Source organism: Neophocaena asiaeorientalis, unplaced genomic scaffold, assembly GCF_003031525.2.
Source record: "Neophocaena asiaeorientalis asiaeorientalis breed wild unplaced genomic scaffold, Neophocaena_asiaeorientalis_V1.1 scaffold134, whole genome shotgun sequence".
NCBI lineage: Eukaryota > Metazoa > Chordata > Mammalia > Artiodactyla > Phocoenidae > Neophocaena > Neophocaena asiaeorientalis.
In genome coordinates this window covers 27800554-27820466 of record NW_020185339.1, presented here as the reverse complement: position 1 = coordinate 27820466, position 19913 = coordinate 27800554, and the positions used below count along the sequence as shown (strand labels likewise).

General features: G+C 38.1%; 1 protein-coding gene across 3 annotated transcripts in view; it reads left to right on the top strand.

The window, feature by feature from the left end:
* DIP2B (DIP2 acetate--CoA ligase B (putative)) overlaps nt 1-19913 on the top strand; it is a 235873-nt gene that overhangs the window by 141773 nt on the left and 74187 nt on the right. For all 3 annotated transcript variants that reach the window (XM_024736531.1, XM_024736532.1, XM_024736530.1), the window contains exon 4: nt 15312-15437. In XM_024736531.1, coding sequence (XP_024592299.1) covers nt 15312-15437 — 126 coding nt within the window. The remainder of the gene's footprint in view (nt 1-15311; nt 15438-19913) is intronic.

Sequence of the window (19913 nt, the reverse complement as noted above, 5' to 3'; positions counted from 1 at the left end):
TCAGAAACGGCTTTAGAGGATGGTTATTTTGTGAGCTGATATTATTAGATATATATTTTCACACACTGGAAGGAAGGAGGGAATGAGAAGTGTTCAGTCAGAAAGATAGAGGTTGCATGCCACAACAGAATTTCCCCTTGTACCAAACCTGGTGTTGAGTGATCAGAGGAGGCTTTCTCAGAGAATAAAACATCTGAACGATGTCATGGCAGCCAGACAGAGTTAGGGAAATAGCATCAGATAGTAAACCTGAAAGTAGTTCATTATGACTGAAACTTAGAAAGCAAGGGCCCAGAACGAGGTGGGAGATGAGGCTAGAAGGATGATCAGAGACTTGAGGAGTCTTGAATACCATTGAAAGATTTTCAGCAGAGCAGTAACACAGATTTGTAATCTGTTCTAGAAACTTGCGCCAGCTGCACAGGGCCTAACATACCTAAGAGGTAAATAAGTATTTTGGAGAAAGGAAGGAAAAAAAGTAGTATTAGTTAGGGAATGGATTAGAGGGAGGTAAGGCTAGATTTGGAAAAACATATCAGGAGCTCCTGTTTGTCACCAAGACCCCAGCCCGATTTCCCAGCACCTGGTGTTGCTTTTAGAGGCTGGGGCTCAGGTACTGCAGGAGCAGCAGGTTCTAACCAGTCCAGAAGGGCTCTAGCCTGTACAGCTCTCATCCCTGGCCTTCGGGGAAGATTTTTGTTTTTTGTTTTAACTTTGACTTTCTCTTTGGTTTTACAGCAGATAACAAAAGGATTAGTAAGGAACCCCAAAGAGGATTCTCTATACTCTATGTCCAAGCTGATCACATAGAGAAAAAAGGCTTTAGCCAGCTGATTCAATAGTGTAAAACTTTGATGTACACCTACCAAAACCCAACTAGCCTTTTTTCTTTAATATCCTTATTTATTTGTTTGTTTGTTTGTTTATGGCTGCGTAGGGTCTTCGTTGCTGCGTGCAGGCTTTCTCTAGTTGTGGCGAGCGGGGGCTACTCTTTGTTGCAGTGCGCGGGCTTCTCGTTGTGGTGGCTTCTCTCTTGCGGAGCACGGGCTCTAGGCATGCAGGCTTCGGTAGTTGTGGCTTATGGGCTCTAGAGCACGGGCTCAGTAGTTGTGATGCACAGGCTTAGTTGCTCCACGGCATGTGGGATCTTCCCAGACCAGAGATCGAACCCGTGTTCCCTGCATTGGCAGGCGGATTCTTAACCACTGCGCCACGAGGGAAGCCCCAACTATCTTTTATACTAATTCTTTCAGATTTACCCCCAATATTAGAAAGTATAGTCTGTGAATCAAACACTGGTTAGCAGACTGTGGTTAGGTGCAGGGGTATGGAAGAGGGTTTAATAGTTGGGTCTCGGTTATTTGTCTCACTAGGACTTTTTTTTTTAGGGTAGTAGTGAGGAGAAGGCCAGAGAGTAGGTAAAGTAGGGAACAGAGGTGATTTTAAAACGCTGAAGGTATTGAAAGTTATGAGAGTTCTGCAATACTGTCATGAGAGGGGAACATGAAAGCGGAGGCCTGCAAGCATGAATTTTGGCTAAAAATCACATTTTTCCATGTTAGGGTGTGCCCAACTAAATAACAAGCTGAGCACACGCCGAGAATCCTGGCTTCGGTGAGTAGGAAGAAACCAACGGTAGCCGCAGAAGTAGAGCAAATAAGTTGTAGAAATCTATGGGACTGGAACTTTGCCTCTTTGCCACTCCATTCATAGGAAGGGTTATGTTTACATGTCACATGTAAAAATAGCTTAAGAATGGAGGGTATGTTTAGAAAAAATTACAAGCATTCAGATTAAAGTGATGGGTACACAGAAAGGATTTAATATTGATTTCAGTGAATGTAACTTGAAAATCCTCTCTTATTTGGTGGAGGCTTATTAATATCTACAACATTTCAACTAATCATAATCAAATCTAAATAGACTTAGTGTTTCATGTTTCAGACATGGTGTAAAGAGCTTTTATTTATTCAGAGTTTAGATTATCTGCCCTTATTCTGTTCTTTGTGCTTAGCCAAGAGGGTCTGACATTTCAAATACACTAATTTAGTACCTCCTTTACCTGCCCATCAAAGCATGATACACACATGTGTTATGGTCACAAGTGTAGTCACAGTCAGTGCCTGAGATGGAAGGTCACTCTGACAACTTCTTTAATGTTAATCTTTTGAGCAGTTAGCTCAAACAAAACAACAAAAACAAAAAAAGGGCTTTAAAGGAGCAGTTGTATCACCTTATTCAGCTCAAACATTCGTGCTGGAAAATGAAACCCAGCTTTCTGGTGCTCCTGGCAGAGATATCCAAAGTCAGCTGCGTCTGGGGACTGAACTTCGGAAGTGATTTCTCTATCGGAGATCAAGATGAATTGTATACTGCTGAATGAGTCAAATCCAGTGACAAGAGCTGCCTGTTCTTATCGATAAAGAGGCTTTGCTAACACAGGAACTGTGAACATCTCCTTTTGACACACGTGTATGGGCCAGGGCTTCTCATGTTAGGAAATAAATGGGTGGTTTGATTTGTTCTGTGGTCGATGCTAAGAATCCTTATGGCAGAGAAGAACATGCTCTGTAATTATTACTGATCCAGATATCATGGGCCTTCTAAAGCTTGACTAATGTGAACAAGTCCCTAGTTTTCGCAGGTTTGCTCTCGCGTGTTTCATGTCTCGTGCAGCAGTACTTTTGACTAAAAAGTATGAGCATTTAATGTGCCGTCTTTCTGTTGAGAAAGTGCTTTTTCTCAGTATAAGCGATTATTCGTTGGTTTTCCAAGACAGCTCAGAACCATAGTTTCATCTAATATAAGAAGGACACTTTTCACATTCTAGCATACCTGAAAGCAGGATATCTTTTAAACATTTTTTTTTTTTTGGCTCTGCCATGTGTGTTGTGGGATCTTAGTTCCCTGACCAGGGATTGAACATGGGCTCTCAGCAGTGAGAGCACGGAGTCCTAACCACTGGACCGCCAGGGAATTCCCTCAGGATATCTTTTTTTTTTTTTTTTTTTTTAATCTGGAAGATATCTTTTATATAAGGTGGCATCATAGATTCAGTAAAATGACAATCTTGATCCAACTAAGTAAACCTCAGGGACACTAAAATAGTATAATAAATATAAATGCAGTATAAAATTATTTCATTTCAGAGACAAAAGTACGTTGGTACTGTGGCCTTAAAAGTAACAGCACAACAGTTTGGCACTACCTTTTAAACTTTAAGTATTCATACACTTTGACCCAGAAATTCTCCTTCTAAGAATTTGCACCTACGTATGTACACAAAAATATATATATATACGAAAATGTTTGTTATCGTATTGTTCATAATAAATACAATGATTAAATAAGTTATAGTAGGTCCACACAATGGAATTCTGTGAAAGCTGGTTTAAAACTTCTGTGAAGGCTCATGGAAAAACAATGAGGTTATTAGATTTATTTGAGCAGATATGGAGGGATGTACAAAATACATTTTTGAGTAATAAATACAAGACATTATGTAGCATATGATCTAAATTTTGTAAATATTAATACTAATAATTACATATATTATTATGTACACAGATACAGAAATCTGGAAAAATATATACCAGACTATTGAGGTGGGATTATTTCTGGGAAGTGATGGGTCTAGGGAAAATTTTCACTGCAGCATTATATGTGTTTAGGTCTTTCCCCAATATGTATATTAATTTTTTCCAGGATTTTTGTTGTTGTGGTAAAATGCAAAATGCATATAACAAAATTTATGTATATTAATTTTAAACAAAAAAATAACAAAGGTTGTTTTCTTTTTTTAAATCGAGGTATAATTGACATATAACAAGACATTAGTTTCAGGTGTATACCATAATGACTTAATATTTGTATGTATTGTGAAGTGATCACCACAATAGGTTTCATTAACATCTGTCGCCTTTCATAGTTACAAAAATTTCTTTTTCTTGTGATGACAACTTTTAAGACGTTCTCTTTTAGCAACTTTCAAATGTACAATACAGTATTATTAACTATAGTCACCATTCCATCCCATGACTTATTTATTTTCTAACTGGAAGCTTGTAAAAGATAGTTATTAAGGTGATATCCCTGGATAAAATAGTTAAAGCCTTACATCAGTTGTTCTTAGTGATTTTTACTCTAAGTGTGGATTTTTCTGACTTAATTCTGTGAGCTAAATGCAACAATAACTACCTCTGTCACCTTGAGAACTTTCTTTCTCTATGCAAATATGATCTCTGATATGGTGACATTTGCCAAGGTGGCTGCCACTGGCACACCAGGACCATTTTATTTCTTTAGTAATACACTTCCTCATACCAAGGAAGATAAATTGAGTTCAGTTCAGTTAAGCAAGCATTTATTATAGACCTCCTATGAGTTGAGCACGATTTAGATGCTAGAGAAACACAGGACTCCTTTCTTAAACACAGAAATCCTTTATACAAGGTAGAGGCAGCATAGAAGAGGGGGTGACAGGGGAAGGAGCCCCTGGGCACCAGGCACTGTCAGCGGCAGGCTTCGTGGAGGTGGTGAAGTCCGAGCCATTTTGAACAATGAATAACTGTTTGCTATATAGATATTCCAGGCTAAAGAAACATAATTTGTAAAGGCAGGGGAATGTGAAATGCAAAATTAAAATTTCACTGCTCCTCCCCACCAGCAGATAGAGTAGTGCCAAAATTAATGTGATATCCTAATGTTCCAGAAGTTAATAGTTGCTGCCTCTGCCATAATTAAAGATGTGAAAGTGATCAGTACCTTAGAAATTGGTAAAAATTGCATGACTACTAATTGGCTTACACGTAACTCCTTGAACTCTACTTCTCTACTTAAGCGACTCAACCTGCCCACACATCTGCCTTTCAATCTGTCCCTCATCTATCTGTCTGTCTGTCTATAGTAGTGTCCTAGCAGGTAAGGGCACTTGGTGTCTGTTCTGCCCCTGGTCCTTAACGCCCAGCTGTGCCACTTATGTACCATGTCTTAACCACTTCATAACAACAAGCCAAGGATAGGAGCAGCTACTTAAAAAATGTAAAATAACATTTTCCACTTAACTTTTTGGGAAAGATGACAAAACATGACCCAGTATTGTCCACAGATGTGGGGAAATGGACAGTCTCTCACCTCGTTGGTAGAAGTGTTATTTCTTTTATTACTAATGAGACTGGACATTTTATTTTATTTTATTTTATTTGCGATACGCGGGCCTCTCACTGTTGTGGCCTCTCCCGTTGTGGAGCACAGGCTCCGGACGCGCAGGCTCAGCGGCCATGGCTCACGGGCCCCGCCGCTCCGCGGCATGTGGGATCTTCCCGGACCGGGGCATGAACCCATGTCCCCTGCATCGGCAGGCGAACTCTCAACCACTGCGCCACCAGGGAAGCCCCGAGACTGGACATTTTAGAATATGTTTATTTTCCATTTGTGCTGCCTCTGTAAACTACCTGTCCATTGCCTACGCCTATTTTTTTTCTAAGTTGGGTTCTTTTTTTTTTTTTTTTCTTATTTATTTGTAAGAGTTTTTCTAATCCTAGGGATGCTAACATTTAAATTTACTAGAGGTATTAACCAACACAAAGAGACAAGAGAAATCAATTAGAGGTGTAAGAATTAGAAAAGAAGTGAAGCTGTATTTGCAGTTGGTATGATAGTTCATTTTAAAAACCCAGGAGAATTGATGACAGAATTAATGAAATAATTTAGTCAAGTAGCAAGATCTGAAACTAGTATAGAAACCAGTAGCCTTCATAATATGCAAACAATAACTGGTCAAAAGATATAATGGTAGAGCAAACCTCATTTACAAAAGCAATAAAGAAGATAAAACGTATTTAGGAATAAACTTCAGGACTGTAAAATCTTTATAAAGGAAACTTTAAAACACTCTGAATGACACAAAGTAGACATGATAAATGGAAAGGCATCCCTTGTTCTTAGATAGGATGATTCAACATCACAAAAATGTTAGGACTCCAAAAATTAGTTTATAAGTTTAATCCAATTCCAATAAAAACACTATCAAATTTATTTATGGAGCTAGAAAAGACACTTTTGAAGTTCATTTGGAACAATAAACACGTAAGGATAGCTAGGAAACACTGAGAAAGAAAACCTAAAAGATATTAAAATATACTCCAAAGGCTGTATAATTAAAACAGTGTGGTATGGCATACAAATTGGCAGACAGACCATTGGAATAGAATAACAAGTTCAGAAATAGACCAAAGTACATCTGGGATTTATTATATGATAAAGATAGCATTGTGAATCACTTGGGTGAAAAAGTACTTTTTAGTAAACAATGCTAGGACAACAGGAAAAAGATTAAGTAAATCCATACCTCACACCATATACAAGCAAAAACTTCAAATGGATCAGAGATCTACAAGTAAAAAAGAAACCGTATAAGTACCTAAAGAAAATATTAGTCAATTTTTTAATAATCTAAGCTTATGGAAAGCCTATGGGAAGGCTTTCTGAGACTCAAAATCGAGATGTGATACGACACAAAAATTTTTTTACTGAGGTAAAAACACGGAACATTACCCTCTTAAAATTTTTAAGTGTACATTATATTGTTAACCATATGCACATCGTTGTACAACAGCTCTTTAGAACCTTTTCATCTAGCATGACCGAAACTTTATACCCATTGATCAACAACTCTGTTTCTCCCTCCTGCAACCAACCACCATTCTACTTCCTACATCTATGAATTTGAGTACTTTAGATATTTCTTATAAGTGGTATATATTTGTTTTGTGTGTGTGGGTGACTGGCTTATTTCACTTAGTATGTCGGTGTTGTAGCATATGACAGGATTTTCTTCTTTTTTAAAGCTGAGTAATATTCTATTGTATGTATATACCACATTTTCTTTATTCATTCATCCACTCATGAACATTTAGGTTGCTTCCACATCTTGGCTATTGTGAATATGCTGCAATGAACATGGTTGTGCAAATATCTCTTCAAGACCCTGCTTTCAGTTCTTTTGGATATATACCCCAAAAGTAGGATTGTTTTGGGTCGTTCTATTTTTAATTTTTTTGTGGAACCTCCATACCGTTTTCCATAGCAACTGTAACATTACAGTCGCACCAAGAGTGCACAAAGGTTCCAATTTCTTCACCTCCCTGCCAACATTTGTGATTTTCTGGTTTTTCTTGGTTTTTTTAAAAGTGGCCACTTTGTCTTCTTTGGAGAAATATCTGTTCAAGTCCCTTGCCCATTTAAAATTGGGTTATTTGAGATTTTGTTGTTGTTATTGAGTTGTAGGAGTTCTTTACATATTCTACTTATTAACTCCTTATCGAGTATATGGTTTGCAAATATGTTCTCTGATTCAATAGGTTGCCTTTTCACTCTGTTGTTTCCTTTGTTGTGCAGAAGTTTTAAAGTTTGGTGTAGTCCTATTTCTATTTTCTGCTTGGATGTCCAAGCAAATTATTACCCATTCCAAGGTCATGAAGTTTTTTCCCCTATGTTTTCTTCTAGGGGTTTTATAGTTTCAGGTCTTATGTTTAGGTCTTTAATTCATTTTGATTAATTTTTGTATATGGTGAAAGATAAGGGTCCAACTTCATTCTTTTACATATGGATATTCCAGTTTCTCCAGCACCATTTGTTTCTATCAAGACTATCGTTTCCCTGTTGTATAGTCTTGACACCCTTGTTGAAGACCGTTTGACCATATACGCCAAGATAATTTCTGGGCTCTCCGTTCTGTTCCATTGTTCTACATGTCTATCTTGATGCCAATATCATGGTCTTGGTTACTGTAACTTTGTGATGTGTTTTGAAATCAGGAAGGGTGAAGCCTTTAGCTTTGTTTTTCTTTCTCAAGATTGTTTTGGCTATTTGGAGTCTTTTGAGATTCCATATGCATTTGGGAATTTTGTTTTGTTAATTCTTCAAAAAGTGCCATTGGGATTTTGATAGAAATTACATTAAATCTCTAGATTGCTTTGGGTAATATGGACATTTTAACAATATTAAGTCTTCTAACCCATGAACATAGGATGTCTTTCCATTTATTTTTGTCTCCTTTTATTTCTTTCATCAACGTTTTATAGCGTACACATCTTTCACCTCCTTGGTTATGTTTATTCCTAAGTGTTTTATTCTTTTTGATGCTATTGTAAATAAGATTTTTTTTTACTTTTCAGATGATTTGTTTTTAGTGTTCAGAAATACAACTGATTCTTGTATGTTGATTTTCTATCCTGCAATTGCAGAATTTGTTTATTAGTTCTAACAGTTTTTTTTTTTTCTAAAAGTTTTATATGTGAGATCTCAAGGGTTTCCTACATATAACATCATGTCCTCCACAAACAGAAACAGTTTTACTTCTTCTTTTCCAATTTGGATGCATTTTATTTCTTTTTCTTACCTAATTGTTCTGGCTATGATGTCCAGTACTGTGTTGAAAGAGTGTGAGAGTAGGCATCCTTGCCTTATTCCTTAGGAGGAAAAGCTTTCAGCTTTCACTGTTGAATATGATGTTGACTGTGGGTTTTTCATGTATGATCATTATTATCTTGAGCTAATTTCCTTCTGTTCCTGGTTTGTAGCATGTTTTTATCATGAAAGGATGTTAATTTTGTCAGATGCTTTTTCTGCATCTGTTGAGATGATCATATGAGTTTTGACCTTTGTTCTATTAGAGTTTTACAGTTATTGAGTTGAATTTGTTCACATTTGTTGAATCAGCTTAGGTATGGTATGTATGGTCTTTTTAATGGTCATGCTGTATGGTCCTTTTAATGTGCTGTTGAATTTGGTTTGTTAGTATTTTGTTCAGGAATTTTGCATTAATAATCAGGGATTTTGGTGTGTAGTTTTCTTTTCTTGTAGTATCTTTGCCAGGCTTTGGTATCAGGATAAGGCTGGCCTTATAAAATGAATTTGGAAATGTTCCCTCCTCTTCAGGTTTTTGGAAGAGTTTGAGAAGAATTGGTGTTAATTCTTCTTAAAGTGTTTGGTAGAATTCTCCAGTGAGAACTGGGCTTTTCTTTTTTGGAAGGTTTTTGGTTACAGAGTCAGTCTCCTTATTAGTAATCAGTCTGTTCCAACCTTCTGTTTCTTCATGATTTAATCTTGGTAGGTTATATGTTTTCTAGGGACTTGTCCATTTCTTTTAGGTTATCCAATTTATGGTGCATAATTATTCAGTGTCTTATAATCTTTTTTATTTCTGTGACATCAGTTGAAATATTTCCTCTTTCATTTCTGATTTTATTTATTTGTCTTTTCTTAATCTAGCTAAAATTTTGTCAACTTTGTTCATCTTTTCAAAAAATTAACTCTTATTTTTGTTGATTGTTTTCAATTGTTTTTTTTATTCTCTATTTTGCTTATTTCTACTCAAATCCTTGTTATTTCCTCCTTTTGCTAACTTTGGTTTTAGTTTGGTCTTTTTTGAGTTCCTACAGTTGTGCATTTAGGTTGCTAATTTGAAATCTTACATAAATTTTTTATAAAAAAATGTTTACGTGGCAATAAACCACTGCAAACAATATCAAATGACAAACTGAAAGAAAATATTTCTAACATATCTCAGAGATAAAGGGCTAATATCCTTTATATATGAAAAACTTTAAAAAATCAAACGAAAGTAGGGGCTTCCCTGGTGTTTCCCAAAAAAAAAAAAAAAAAAAAAAAAACAAGGGAAAATAAACTGAGAATCCCAATGGAAAAATGGTAAAGTGACATGAACATTCACTTCACTTTCAAACAAACAAATATTAAATGGCTCTAAAATCCTCTGTAAAGATGTTTAATCTCACTAATGATAAAAGAGGTGCAAATTTAAAGTATACTGAGGGAATTTCCCTGGCAGTCCAGTGGTTAGGACTCCACGCTTCCACTGCAGGGGGCATGGGTTCGAGCCCCGGTTAGGGAACTAAGGTCTTGCATGCCGCACAGTGCAGCCAAAATAAAATAAAATAGTACCATTTCTCAGCCACTGACTGGCAACAGTGAAAAGGTAGATAACACACTTTGAAGGTGAGGCTATGGGGAAACAGGCGCACCTATACATTGCTGATAGTACTACAATATGACAAAGCTCTTTCAGAGGGGAAATTGGCAAGATGTAACAAAATTTAAAATGTATTCAGGGGCTTCCCTGGTGGCGCAGCGGTTGAGAGTCCGCCTGCCGATGCAGGGGACACGGGTTCATGCCCCGGTTCGGGAAGATCCCATGTGCCGCGGAGCGGCTGGGCCCGTGAGGCATGGCCACTGAGCCTGCGCATCTGGAGCCTGTGCTCCGCAACGGGAGAGGCCACGACGGTGAGAGGCCCGCGTACCGCAAAAAAAAAAAAAAAAAAAAAAAATATTACAATTTTTTTTTTGGGAGCTTTTTTTTACCGAAAAAAAAAAAAAAAAAAAAAAAAATGTATTCAATTTTTGATTTAGGAGTCTCACTTGTAAGAGTTTATCCTGAAGATATATTGTCATCAGTATAAAAATACATTTGCACAAGGCTGTTTGTTGTATCATTATTTGTAATTGTAAAATATTGGAAACACTTAAATGCCCACAAATAGGATAGTAGTAGAATAAACTGTGGTATACAGTGGAATGCTATCTATGCTGCTTTAAAGAATGAAGAAGATCTCTAGTAGCTGATACAGAATGAATTCCAGGATATATTGTTAAGTGAAAAAAGCATAGTGCAAAACAGTATATATTGTATGCTACCTTTTGTGTATGAAAGACAGGGATATGAGAAAATATGGTTATTTGTTGCAAAAAGAAATATAGGCAGGATAAATCAATAAGGAGATTGGTTACCTATAGAGAAGGTGGAATTGGGATAGAAGTGGTTATTGGGGGTCGTGACACATCTTTAAGTTTACCTTTTGGTATAGTTTTGACTTTTGGAACCATGTTAATTAAAGAAAAACTGTATGTTTACTCACAGTATTCTGACATCTAGTGTGTGGGTTTTCCACATTGAGCAATTCTCCAGTTCTCTGCAGACACCAGCTAAGTATCCTACAATTTAATTCAATTTTGACATTAGCTACCTGGAGTTAGTGCAGACCCCAGAGGCTTATTCCCACAAGACTCTCCCCACCTTTAGACGCCAATCACAAGTACAGATTTTCCTCGACTTACAATGGGGTTACATCCCAATAAACCTATCGTAAGTTGAAAATATTGTAAGTTGAAATGCATTTAATACATCTAACCTACCGAACGTCATAGCTTAGCCTGATCTGCCTTAAACGTGCTCAGAGCACTTACATTAGCCTACAGTTGGGCAAATGGAATGGCTGTATGGTTACAGAATTGTTATAAGTGTATCAGTTGTTTACCTTTGTGATCTTGTAGCTTGCTGCCACTGCCTAGCATCACGAGAGAGAATCATACCCAGGAAAAGATAGTTCCGAATTCGAAGTACGGTTTCTATTGCATGCATATTGCTTTTATACCGCTGTAAAGTCAAAAAATCATAAGTTGAATTATCATAAGTTGGGGACTGTTTGTAGTGGGTGCGCACATTACCCATACTTCTGTCCATCTTGGCTACAGATGAAGATCCCCACAAGCCCCTCCTCAGGGTTGATTATTTGTTATAATGGCTCACCGAACCCAGGGAAATACTTTGCTTAACGTTACCAGTTTATTATAAAGGATACAAATGATCAGCCAGATAAAGAGGTACATAGGGCAAGGTCCAGAAGGGTCCCAAACCCAAGAGCTTCCATCCCTGTGGAGTTTAGGGTACACCACCCTGCTGGCACGAGGATGTGTTCACCAACCGAGAAGCTCTCCAAACCCCTTACTTCAGGGTTTTTTATGAAGGCTCCATTACCTAGGCATGCTTGACTAAATAATTGGCCATTGGTGATTAGCTCAATCCCAAGTCCCTTTCCCCTCCCCAGAGGATGGAGCATGGGGCTGAAAGTTCTAAGCCTCTAATAATGACGTAGTCTGTCTGGTGACCAGCCCCCGCCCGGAAGCGATCCAGGAGCCCACCAAGAGTTGCCTCATTAGAACAAAAGACATTCCTGGGCTTTAAAAAAAAAAAAAAAAAAAAAAAAAAAAAAAAGACATTCCTGTCACTCGGGAAATTACAGGGTTTTAGGAGCTCAGTGTCAGGAACCCAGGCAGAGACCAAATGTATGTTTCTTATTGTGTCACATAATGTTTAATCCACACTTTGGAAAGGACCTGTGGAATACAAAGAAAAACAAATGAACCTAACAGTATTACTCAACAGAATAATATAACCACCAAAGGGGGGAGGGGTGAGAACTAACCCAAATAGCTTTTTTTTGTTTTTTTAATATTTATTTATCTTTGGCTGCATTGGGTCTTCCTTGCTGCACGTGGGCTTTCTCTAGTTGCGGCGAGCAGGGGCTACTCTTCATTGCAGTGTGCGGGTTTCTCATTGCGGTGGCTTCTCTTGTTGCGGAGCACGGGCTCTAGGCTCACGGGCTTCAGAAGTTGTGGCTTGCGGGCTCTAGAGCACAGGCTCAGTAGTTGTGGTGCATGGGCTTAGTTGCTCTGCAGCATGTGGGATCTTCCCAGACCAGGGCTCAAACCTGTGTTCCCTGCATTGACAGGTGGATTCTTAACTACTGCACCACCAGGGAAGCCCCTCAAATAGCTTTTTTTTTTTTTTCCCCAAATAGCTTTTTGAACACAGTACTTTAACCTAACTCTAGTTCGATTTACCTACCTTTCATAGGAATTTTGAAACTACTTTCTGTGTATTGTGGCATTGAATGAATGAGTAAAATATATTGATTATACTGTGAACCAGGTGTTTTACTGTTAGAGAAGAGAGTTTACAAATGGAAAGGGGAAGATTGGAATGGATTCTGTGGTGTTGAATTGGAATTGTAGGTATTAATGTGAACTCATGGTTTTTAATATAGATGAAAATAGATATAGATACGTATGTGTGTATATTGGTTTATGTTTATATTCCTTTATCCACTGAAAAGGCTTAGAATAAAGACCCCAATAGCAGTGAGCACTCCTAGTTCTAGGATCTTGGTTTCTAAATACCATTCTTCACTAAGAGGAGCCAGAGCTCCTTGGAGAAATGTATAATTCCAATGCTGGAGCAGGGAACATACCAGATGAGCATGGATCATCTTGTACCACGAAACAAAGAACATTCAAAGTGACCAGAATACATCAAAAGGATATAAGAAGTGGTTTGATGGGGCTTCTTTTGGCCAAAGCTGGGATATATGAACATCAAAATAAGTAACGATAGTAACAGACTAGTCATGGAATAAAATGAGAATTGATAGGTCCAAATATAAATAAATAAATGGTGATATAAATAAATAAATAGTGGAGAAAAGAAAGCTTTTTCTTAGAAGAGAATACCAACTAATAAATACAGAAGGAATGATGGAGTTATGAAACCACCATTTTGTAACCATTATAATAATTGATTCAGCCAAGAATTATCAATGGATGCTGAAACTAGTGGGTGAAAGTTTAAGGAAGTATGTAACATTTACATAGTCTCAAAAGTATTCACCCATAAATTATTTATTAATTACACAAAGGAAAGAATAGTAACTTACAGTAGATTAATTTAGCAGACACCATCTTAACTAAGTAAAGTCATTATTACCAGTAACAGGGCAGATGCATCTTGATATCTTGTTTCAGGAAGATACATTACTTCTGTGGTATTCCTGCCAAAATGCATAACCTGAATCTAATTCTGAGGAAATATCAACAAACCAAAATTAAGGGACATTCTACAGTGTAGCTAGTCTGTACAAAAATGTCAAGGTAATACAAGACAAAAGTTGAGAAACTGTTACAGATTATAGGATGATAAAGAGACATGACAACTAAATGTAATGTGTGATTCTGTATAGTGTCCCGGATCAGGAAAAAAGGGGGAAAATTGTAGCTGACATTATTGGGACAGTTGACTAAGTTGGAATATGGGTTGTGGGTTAGATAATAGTTTGTATCAATTTTGAATTTCTGGATTTTGATAAATGCACTGTGGCTATATAAGAAAAAAATCCTCCTTCTTAGGAAATACGTTTCAGCAGTTGTTGGAATTAATCCTAAGGAAATAGGATTAGACATATGTGCTAAAATGAAAATACTGAATTATTCTTGTGTATAGTTGTATGAATAGTAGCAAAAATTTGGAAACACAGTTATTTAAATAAATCATGGCACATTTATACAGTGAAATACTACACAGCCCTTTAAAATTATATTGTAGACCTGCATTTACATAGAAAGATGTTTCTAGTTATATTAGTGAAGGTTTTTGGGTTGCATGAAATAGGATAACTCAGTCTAGCTTAAATGGCTGGGGTAGTTTATAGAAGCAAAGGAACAGCTGAGAAATCTCTAGGAAGGAGAGACAGCTCTGGGGATCTCAACCTTGAAGTTCAAGAACTTTCCTTCTTTCTAGGGCACTGCCGTTCAAGCGACTCCACTCTAGGAGCTGTGGTTTCTTGATTCAGAGTTTCAATTCCCCCCTCTCCCCAAAACAATCTGATTGGTCCAGCTCTTACAAGGGACAGGCCTTTAAAGGTCATTTGTTTATGTAGATTGGGCCCATTCCTTGAGAATAGGAAATCATTGTGATCCAGGAAGCCACCTCAAATGTTATCTACCTCAGTAGGATTTTATAAGAGTTAAAAAATCAAAGCACAGTACAAAATACTGTGTATAGTATGATCCTATTTTGTACAAGTGTAGATTGAGTTTGGGGATGGGAGTGGAGAATCAGGATTTCTGCCTGGATATGCTATTTTGCGATTCCTATTAGACATTCAAGTGGAGAGCTGAATTCTTTTGTGGCCAGAGTGGCAAACAAGTACCATCAGCCCTTTATATTTTCTAGATCAAAATCAGCCCTTCTCTTCCTGTGGTATAGAACTGAGGAGCCTCAACCCCTTTCAGACAGCTAAGCAAATCCTAAATTTGAAGAACAGAGAGTGTCCTGTAGGCACCTGCACAGCACGCATTCCGTTCAGAGGTCGGGTCCCCACCTGGCCCAGATCCATGTTAGACTTCTCCTCTCTCTCCACCCCCACCGCCATCTCCGTCAGCTCCTTCTCTGCTGTGTTAAGCAGTCTCATTATCATTCTCGGCTTCATTTTCCTCCCCTGTAAATTATCCTTGACTACTTCTTTTGTCTCTTTTTCATATTCATTTTTGTTATAACGCAAATGATAAATAAAAGTCACCTAAACATCCCTTTTTAATGATTGAGGCAGTGATAGTTCAGCTCACAGAAGTAAACACTTTGAGAACCAGGACCTAATAAATGCAAATGTTTAATCTTTCAGATATCCACACAGAAGCAGTTCAAGCTGCACTGGCAAAGCATAAAGAACAGAAAATGGCTTTGCCCATGCCAACCAAAAGGCGGTCCACATTTGTCCAGTCTCCTGCGGATGCCTGCACACCTCCCGGTAGGTTTATCAGAAGCTTCTGTCTGACAGTTACTACTTCAATGTTTCTCAAATGACTTCTGCTTTTTCTTTTCTGAGGTAGGAGCCAGAACTCCTCTCCTGTCATCAGAGGTGTGTGAGAGTACACACTGAAGGTGACAGGTTTTGATTGTTGCATCATAAACCACACACAAAGAGAGGCCTCAAGAGTAAAGCTATTTTTAAAAAAAATCTCCTTCTGAGTTTTCAGCATTTCCTTGCTGTAATCTCCAAACTCATGTAGTCATAAATAAATAAAGCCAAAGCTCAGGGTCTAAGAAATATCCTTCAGTGGTTAAATGTAATGGTTATTCTCATTGACACCCAAAATATGACCCAGAGTCACGTATGTCTTTAACTTTATACTCCTAAATCAGATGCTTTTTCTCTGCAACAATCACAGGAGTATGTGGTCTTGGGACAAAATTTTTTTGTGTCATGAGAGAGAGAAGTCATGCAAAGTTATAATAAATCTGGAAGACGTATGTAAGTGTGTTTATATGTATTAATATATTTTGTGTATGTTTTTAAGAATCCACTTTCTATAATAGGATCAGGAGATCAGCGGGAACTAAGAGGCCCATCCCCATCCCCTAGGCTTGGAAGCCTTACCCCCCACCCCCATAAATTCATATTTGGGGAGCAGCTGGAACAACTTCAAGTTGTCTTTTCTATTCAGAATCTTTCCCAAAGCTTTAAAAAAATTGTTAGATGAAATCACAGACAGAATCTCGATGTAGGCCTCTGAGACTAAACATAGTAAATCTATTTCACAGCCTCAGTATAGTATCTGTCTCACTACCGTCATGTTACTGGTAATGAAATCTTTGGGGAAAAATGTTTCCTGTACTGTTTTGGTCTCAGCGACCTACCCTGTCTTTTGGGGGAGATTCCCAAGAAGGTTACATTTGTTGTGGTTGACTTTGATTCACAGCCGTCAAGTTGAGCTGTTCACGCTGATCCTATTCCCTGGCCTGGGTTTATATTAATAGTCTTCTAGGTTTTGGCTAACTTCTCGGAGCATTTGGGTGTGCTGTGGGCTCATTAACTGTGTGTGCTTTTTTTTCTTTACATCTGTGGTGTCAATATGTTCAAAAGAGAAATAGCTCTGTGGCTTCAAGTGTTTCTCAAAACGTAACACAGGATACCTCTTGCAGACCATCACAATGAGACATTTTGTGTCTATAGTGGTGCATACTTCCAGCCCACTCATTCAGAATCTTGGATGGCTTCCCTTCCGCATTAGTACAGCACCAGTTGGGTCCTCGTGGACAAAGGGGGCTCTCAGTTTGGTAGCTATTCCTTCCTGGCAGATTCTACTGCAGCGCAGCTGAGGGTTCAGTTGTAGTAAATGGCAGAGGGTAGGGATCCATGTGACTGGGAGTTCTTAGAAACAGTCCTCTCCAGAACGGTACTAAAGAAATGCAGTTTCACAGTAAATAGTCTGCTCCCATGGCCTCGGGTGAAATGTGAGAGTGCAGCAAAGGATCTTAAGAATGCTCCGAAGGAATGGAAACCTTTTCTCTCCCCTTACAAAAGTCATTGCCTGAGGGGAATTTACCAACTCTAAATCACGGCTATTCATTGCTGAATGAGACTATAGTCCTTTGGAATTCACCACAGGCCTCTGTATTTCTAAACAGTAATGTTCTCCTCTGTCTGCAGCCTTAAAGATGTGGCATCATTTTCTTGATCACCTTGTGGTTTTAATAATTTCATGATTGTAAAGATTCAGTCCTCTCTCCTGAGACCTTTATTCAGCAGAGCAGAGAAATAAAAAGGTTTCCTATCCATTTATGTCCTCTTCCGGGAGCTCTGAATAGTACATGAGAGATGTTAATATACTCTTAGAGACATCAGTGTTGTCAGACAGAAGAGGAATTCTCTCCCAGCATGAGCATTGAGAGTATCCCACATAGCGGTTTCTAACGTGGCCCCCACATAGAGCTGCATCTTGATGCTCTTGTTCAACAATAACGCACGTGTCCGGGACAAATCCTGTGTTCCAGTGTGAGGGAATGTGTGGGAAGGACTGTATCATAAGGCTTCCGTTAGCACCTTTCATGTGGGGGGATAGAATTTGCTCTTCGTGGGTTAGGATTTGGATACCATTCTCTCCAAGCATCTGAGAACCACCGGTTAGAGACTTGGCTGTGGCACTTTAACCCTTTATCGCTATCTCCCAGAACCTGTTACAGCCTAACCCAGGGATGGCAGGTAGGTTTCATCTTGCATATTTACTCTGATAGCCCCCCAAACCCTGAAGTTTAGAGGAAACGCTGAAGCTGCGCTCAAGGGGTGGGGAGGAAGAGGAGAATTGACGTTAATTATTGCTGGTTATAGACTGATTTTCTAGGCAGCTATAAAAGTGACCTTGCTGTGATTTTCTTTCTAGAAAAGTTGTGCCAGTCTTGCAGAGCAAATTAACCTCAAATTTCACAGTATTTTAGTTGTGTTGTCCTTTGTTCACTGAGAAGCCACACCACACACATCACAAAACATGTTTCCAGTCAGAGCCCTTACTCTGCACGTGCTGTGCCAGGTGAACCTAGTTTCTGGGATACCTGCTAGAGCACACTGGCCAGTCGGCTTCTTTGGGAGGCACCCAACACATAACTATCGGAATTACTTAACTGATGAAAATTTAGAGCTGTTTTTGGAGAGATTTAACAAAAAGGATTTAAGGAGTAAACTATGTCATAAGTCTTGGCTTTATTCGTCGTATCATATAGTCTGGAAAATATGGTAAACAGCATGAGAAATTATTTGTCTTTTGTTCATAAATCCTTCTCAAATAATAAAATGTCAATCAGCCTAAAATTTGCTTATTGATATGTGCACTGCTTTCTGTCTTGTGGATTGGAAGATTTAAATTCTCCAAGTTGGTAGCAATCTATGGTTCTTTTAGTGCCTGTGGCCTCTTACATAGTCTTTTAGACTGCTTGAATTACTGCCATCCAGTTCCCTTTATGTGCTGAAACCATTTACTAATGTCATGAGGCAATTACCTCAGCTCTTTCTGTGTAGGGGTTCTTTGTGTAACACTATTACTCATTCATACAGATAAACACAATGCAAAAACTACAGCATATATTTTTTCTCCTCTAAGCTTTTTCTGCACCCGTGTGGACTTAGCCTACACTGCGTTCTGAGGGTACACAGATGAACAAATAGACCACATAATGACCCCAAAGCACAGTAAGGTATTTTGACTGACTTGCATAAAATGAAGCTTAAAATGTAGAGGTCTGTGTCCACAGGTCTCCGCTTGAAAGTACCTATAGTAGTAATTCATAGGGCCGGACAAAAGAGAAATTTACCTCTCTGCATTTCTATATGTGAAAATGATGCCCATGAACAGACTGGGATATTGTTATACTTTTAACACACTTTCATAATGCTTTATAGGATTACACTATGTAAAGGACCTCCACATACCAGTGGCTGTGCTGCCTCATTTGTTCCTCGTAACCAACTACTCTGAGAATTGTGAAGTCCAGATTTCTTCAGAGATGAGGAAACAAACAACCTTACAGTCACTAAGTGATTTGCCCCAGGTCATTCAGCAATTATGTGTCAGGCTCCTTTCTTGATTTTCTTTTTTCTCTACTAAAGTGTCAGGTTTGGGAAGTCCTTTTTTACTTAATAGATACTCCTGTATGCGTGGTCCTGGAATGGGTATTATTCCAAGCAAATTGAATAGCTATTGCCTTCTGAGAGTTTATAGTCCAAATCATATAACAGATGGTTACCAACTTGGAGAGTTTCCCCAAAATATTCTAATTTTATTCAGAACCACAAAGTAAACAGAGATGGCAAATCAGACCTCTATAAACGTGGTCTAATTAATAGATTTGGATCTTTTAATAACATACTTTCATTATTGGTATGGGTTATGAGCAAAGCTCCGTAATTACTTGGACGATTAGTATTCAATATTCTTTAAGCCAAAGCACAATAAAAAACCCACTCTATCAGATTGAATTTGTTTATTTCAATAGGTTATTGTAAAATTTAAGGTTTTCCAAGAAAAGTAATTTCATAGTTACCATTTCTTGAGTACCTCTGTGTACTGGTCAAAGGGCTAAGTGCTTAACATATATATTTTTTATCATTTGTTCTCTCAGCAATTCTCTGTACCATTTTACGGATGAGAAAACAGTTTTAGAGAGACTCAATAACTTGCTCCGACATCTGTTTCTAGCTATGTAGTCAGTTAGATAACCTGAAAGTTCTCTCCTAGAAAGAGAGGAAAGAAAATTTCTCTTTCGAAATGCTAGATAGAATATAACCAGCTTCCTTTTAAATACACACAGGAGCAAGAGGAAGAGAAGGATCACTGAAAATCAGTGTGATGAGATGGAGCTGACTTTGGCTGCCCAGGGAGAGGGGAGACAGTGAACAAGGGGCCTAAATTTTAATTACTATAAGCGTAGAAAATATAAAACCTTGGACCTG